Source organism: Pseudophryne corroboree, chromosome 1 (genome assembly GCF_028390025.1).
Source record: "Pseudophryne corroboree isolate aPseCor3 chromosome 1, aPseCor3.hap2, whole genome shotgun sequence".
Taxonomy (NCBI): Eukaryota; Metazoa; Chordata; class Amphibia; order Anura; family Myobatrachidae; genus Pseudophryne; species Pseudophryne corroboree.
The window spans coordinates 74946640-74952639 of record NC_086444.1 but is presented as its reverse complement, the minus strand read 5'-3'; the positions used below and the strand labels follow the sequence as shown (position 1 = coordinate 74952639).

The 6000-nt window shown below is 42.1% G+C and overlaps 1 protein-coding gene across 2 annotated transcripts in view; it reads right to left on the bottom strand.

The window, feature by feature from the left end:
* Positions 1-1361: 1361 nt before the first annotated feature.
* The window catches only part of RAI14 (retinoic acid induced 14), a 275686-nt gene continuing 271047 nt past the window's right edge, over positions 1362-6000 (bottom strand). For both annotated transcript variants that reach the window (XM_063960665.1, XM_063960657.1), the window contains 2 exons: positions 5808-5873; positions 1362-2211 (listed from right to left, as the gene is read on the bottom strand). In XM_063960665.1, coding sequence (XP_063816735.1) covers positions 2134-2211; positions 5808-5873 — 144 coding nt within the window. In that variant the 3' untranslated portion in view covers positions 1362-2133. The remainder of the gene's footprint in view (positions 2212-5807; positions 5874-6000) is intronic.

Genomic DNA, 6000 nt, shown 5'->3' with positions numbered 1-6000 from the left:
TTTTATACATCTAATCCTGGGCATTAAACCTATGATATTTAGGGAAACATAAAACTTGGCAACGGTTTTATAGCAGATTTAGTGGAGTGTTAATACAGCCTTCGTGTTGTGAACCACTCTCAGGGGTCAACCCAATTAACCTTGAATTCATCACGGCACGGGTAAGTGCGTTTGTATGCTGCACATCCGGTACTGTTGTATTTGCAGATTTTGGTTTGCAGCCCCGTACGGCTGTGCCGGGGTGAGAATGGACCAATAAAGAGTGCAAATTGCAGTGGAGTTGCCAGCGCTTCAACTCAATTGCAACTTGCCCCCTTCACAGTTAATTGGATTGACCCCACAGATGCAACTCTAGTAAGGTACCTGCTGGTTAGTGATTCAGGGTGTCAGGAGGTCTGGATTGCAGTCAGGTCAGAACGAAGATCCTGAAAGTCGTCATTACCAAATCAAATATCATAAAGGAGAAACATGATGGCGGATGTCGGGCAGGTAATGAGGGAGCGCAGTAGACAAGGCAAGGTGGTTAACTGCAGTAAAACACTCTAAAATACTTCACCCATGAACCATGGAAGAGGACCTGCCATCCGGGACTTTTAGTAGCTCAAACAAGAAGATGGCTTTCAGGAACATGTGTGGCATTATAATACAAAAGTAATGGTGATATGTGTATAGACTACTATATATAATGCAGGTACAACCACAACAATCACTTACTGCATTTCCCGTCATCCCTTCAGTGCTCATTAGCATCACTTGTGAATTACACAGAATACCACCCATCGTGTAAATTATTGTGGTCTCCTCTATAACTTTTGGGACTTCTATAAAAAAAACAACTGGGCAGCAACCTTTATATTAGAGTTTCCCAAACTCCGCCATTACAGTCCAGGGGGCAGATGTGTTAACCTGGACACGGCATAAGGAAGTGATAAACCAGTGATAAGTGCAAGGTGATAAACGCACCAGCCAATCAGCTCCAATATGTAAATTAACAGGCAGGAGCTGATTGGCTGGTGCATTTATCACCTTGCACATATCACTGGTTTATCACTTCCTTATGCCTTCTCCAGGTTAATACATCTGCCCCCAAGTTTGAAGTATTTCCATGCTTGAGCACAGGTGACTCAATTAGTACCTCAGTCAATTCATTTAACCATCTCGGCTCAAGCATGGATATCCTTAACACCTGGATTGCAATGGCGACGTTTGGGAACCTCTGATTTATATGGTGTCAAGAAGGGGCCCTCATGACTACCAACAGCCTTATAGATTACAATAAAGGGGGTGCAGTATTCCTTATTTTTGGACTTTTTGTTACATACCGCCTTAGCCTTTGCACTTTACACACTTTTCTAGACTCGTTGTAGTGTTCCAGTCCTTATTATTTTATTTATTATTTGTTTATTAACTTGGAGTGGGATCACAATGCAGACATATGTATTACGCACATGAAAACATATACTGTATATAAAATAAACTTCAAAACTTTTCCGGAGAGAGTAAGACCCATGTATGTATTTTACTAGTCTGATCTATAAAATTAAGCAACAATAAAGTTACAATAATCAAAGAGCTATTATTTTAAAAATAAAATATATAAAAAAACAATTCAGAATAATATTACTGCATAAGAAAACTACTTTACTAGCCCTTCACTAGTATGGTCTAAGTATAATGAGTATGTGTGCTACAAAATCTGATTTGGGACAGTATGAAAACTGGTGCACAAAATAAAGGTGCTGTAACGGTAGAAAATACCAACAAATTGACAGATTTGTTGCTAGTAGTTAAAGCAACTTTTTATGCACCACTACATGGGCAATAGTTTCCATAAACATCTCTCAGTGTATTCCATTTATTTGCTACCAGATGAGAGTTCTAGTAAGATGTCCAGCAGCAGTCCAAAAGACGTTCCTGGCAAACTATCTTAGAAAACATGCTAGCGGTCCATTATGAATGCTGATCGAAGACGGTGGTTTCTTATCAAAAAATATATATATATAAAAAGAAAAAAAAAAACAATTTTCTGATACAGAAGAACGCAAACGTTTGACATCCAGCATATTTGGGGGATCTCTGTAATACTAAGAGGCAGTGCTGTAGTACATATTCATCCTATTGGTGATGCCACAATCAGATTTTTTGCGATTGACTCTTGCACATAGTCAGTATCTGTTTTAGCACTTTTTGGACATCTTCATCCATTTGGCCCTGGTTAGAGAGCAGAAGGAGATCAAATGTCACATGATGACCATTTAAAATATATGGTAAACCATAGAGCATACAAACAGTGCAAGATACACGGTGAACTCACATTATTATGACCACCAGCTAATAGCCAGAGTAAACGCCGTGTGCAGTACGGACAGCAGCTAGACGGGCTGAACTGTTGTTTTAGACACACGTCTGGTAGCCCCCAGGTTCACTTTGACGGTGAGCTGCTCCACTGTAGTGTGTCGGTCGGCCCTCATGCACTTTCGTAGCCGACGTTCACCTCTCAAATCAATTGCACGTGGTGCTCCGCAGCTTCCTCGCCGGTTTTTGGTAATGGTGCCATTTGTCCAGTCAGGATACACCTTCACCACAGCAGCACACGAACAGTTCTCACACTGCGCTGTGTCAGAAACACTGCCACCCTTGGCTCGAAAAGCCGATAAATCACCCCTTTTAGCCATGACAACGAGTGATATGTGTGCAGACGGCCTATCACACACCTTATATTCCCACCAAGCCAGAGCATGGTTCTTCATGGGCTACGTGCTGCCAATGTCAAATGGAGGAAGTGGTCATAATAATGTTACTCAACCGTGTAGAATGCATTAATGCATATGTTTGGTTACTGTAAGTTCATGCATCAAGCAATTTCTACATAGACTTAAAAAAATAATTAAAATAGACCAGACACCATCAACCTCTGACCCCAAGAATACAGAGGTTCTGAAAGTTTTTTAACCTTTTTTTTTTTTTACAAGACCATGAAAAATATTTCTTCATTACAATTTGTGAATAAACTACCTTGCAACGAAAAGCTTTGATATATTATTTATGACACGTAACAGACAAGAGAAAGTGTTAAAACACTAGCAAATTACTATTTAGTAGTAGAGTCATTTTAATTTATTGTATTGCAGGGAGTATTGCAATGGCAGCAGAGTTGGATTAAAGCTTTGGCGGGTCCGGGGCACTAAAGCAACATTTGGGTAGAGGGGATTGGGTCCTCGGGACGGTTGGTTATACAGTCATGCACATATACTCATACAACAGACACACACATATACATACATACATACATACAGGGGCATAACCAGAACTTTGTGGGCCCCATAGCAACATAATGCTACTTAAGAGACACCTCTCTGCAGCAGTTATTCATTTTATGTCCTATTACAGAGCCCTAGTTCATTTTCTGAACATTAGTAGTGCCCTAGTTTACATGATGTCACATTGTATGGCTGCCAGTACACATTATGCCCCCCACACACACACAATTCACATTATGACATACAGGGCGGAATTCAAATAATATATCACGCCCAAACTCCTTTCTAAAGTGATCCCCGTTATCGTGCATATTGCGCCCATAGTAATCAGGTTTAGCTGCGTAAAGGGTTGTGCACCCTCGCTACCCCAGGGGTAGCGAGCTGAAATTATTATACCACGCCTGTCGGCAGAAACAAAGCAGGTGTTGAAGGGGTGAAAAGAAATGAATACCGCCCACAGTGTCCTCCGTTAATATTATGCCACATTCCAGTGCTTACTGTTCATACTGGGCCACATTATAGTGCCCCAGTTCTTCGTATACAACATCACAGTGCCCACCATGTTATAATGAGCAGATCAGATTATGACACATTACAATTGCTTAGCAGACAAGGAAATTGTTATGCAACTTGATAACCTGGGTCCAGGCCCCCCTAAGCCTCTGGGCCCCATAGCAATGGCACACCTTGCACCCACTATAGTTACACCTATGCATACTTGCAATACAGTCACACACACACACACACACACACACACACACACACATTCATACAGACAATGGGGGTAATTCAGATCTGATCGCTGCTGTGTGTTTTCGCACAGCGGCCGATCAGATCCGAACTGCGCATCCACCGCACTGAGCCAGCGTGTCGCATGGCTGCAAAGGGGATCGCCAGTCAACGACGGGTTTGTGTGAAGGATCCATTCGCACAGGCGTTCGCAAGGAGATTGACAGGAAGAGGGCATTTGTGGGTGTTAACTGACCATTTTCAGGGAGTGTTTGGAAAAATGCAGGCGTTTGAAGGGAGGGTGTCTAACATAAAATCCGGTCCCAAACAGGCTGATGTGATCGCAGCGGCTGAGTAAGTCCTGGGCTGCGCAGAGACTACACAAAATCAGTTTGTGCAGCCCTGCTACAGCTTCTTCCCTCCTCTCCTCCCATGCTGCCTGCGCTGCTGTACAGTGCTGTGTAACCCCGCCCCGCTGTTCCGACTCCACCTCCTTCACGAACGTGTTAAAGCAATGGTCTATTGACGTTAGGTTTATGTGAGCTTTTAAATAAAATTAAATAAAAATGGTCTTAAAGTTTAATATCTCCGGTTCTGGGGGGTTGGTATGGAAGGGGAGACAATTAGCTACCAGAGGATACCTACCCCACGTTTCTGTGACCCCCACAAGGCTAACGGCAAGCGTCGGGAACTCATGCAGGGTTAGAATTAACAGGGCCAATTATAGTCTATGGGAAAATGGGTCCACTTTGCACCCTCTCCGGTACCATATGAAAGAGGAGAATCTTGGTTTTCGGGGCAGACCAGCCACTAGTTTATGTGACACCGCCAAGGGAAATGGCAAGCAACCGTGTGTCGGGTCCCCACCAATTGTCCGCCCAGCTTGCACGGGGGTGCGGGATTCTGGCTAGATAGAAAATACTGTACAGCGACGCTAGGCACAGTGTTTTTGCACCCAGGAACTTAGGGAGGAGCTTGTACAGTTTTTTCTATTTGAGTACTAAGTAGCATGAACAGCTTGTAAAGTACTCTCTTCTAAAGGCTACAGAGTGTTATCTTTATAAGTATAATAGGGAGAAATAAAAGCTCCTCCCTAAGTTCCTAGATGCCAAATCACTGTGCTTAGCATCCCTGTAGAGTATTTTCTATTTGAGTACTAAGTAGAACAAACAGCTTGTAACATACTCTGCTCTAAAGGCTACAGCGGCAAAGTGTTATCTTTATAAGTATAACGCAGAGAGATCCCTTCCCATGGGTTTTGCTATATTGGCTAAGAGACTTGGACGCTCACATACAATACTGTATGCCTAACGTCAGTGGACTATTGCTTTAACACATTCATTTGCATCGGTATACACTCATTTTATTGATTGATTTATTGGTTTCTTTATTTAAATTGACTCTCTCCGTCTGACCATTGGTCTTTGTGTACAGTATACAGTAACATTACAGTCGTCACTGACCATTTGCCAGAGCTTGTAGCTCAATCCACCACTATTCGCTCTACAGTACTGGATTAGTGGAGCATTAGCCATCCAGTGGTGAAGATGTGTATTGCATGCTGCGTATGTAGTCACGCCTCAACACGCCTGTCCGTGCAACAGTTGAACAACCTGAGCTATCGCTTAAGGCATGACTAATCCTCAGTTCTCTCTCCACTTTACAGTATCTCTCTCCAAGCTTTGATACAGTAAATCTCCGTTAGCTTCTAACACTTGCAATGTTCTTTTTAAAAATTAAAGACTAGAAATGCAGAAACTTGTTACAGTTACAGAGCAGATGAAGTAAAATAAGTCACATTATTAACAAGCAGTTTACCTGAACTGCATAGAGCAAGTGCATTCTGTAAACTGACACTATCTCCTGGTGCTGCTTCTTGGTATCCTTAAAAAACGAACACAAAAAACAAATAACGTGTTAGAGAATAATACTGAATGAATTTGCTATAAAAACACTAATTGCACAGGATTTTTTTTTTTTTTTTAAACATGTGTTATAGAAAGAAGATCAG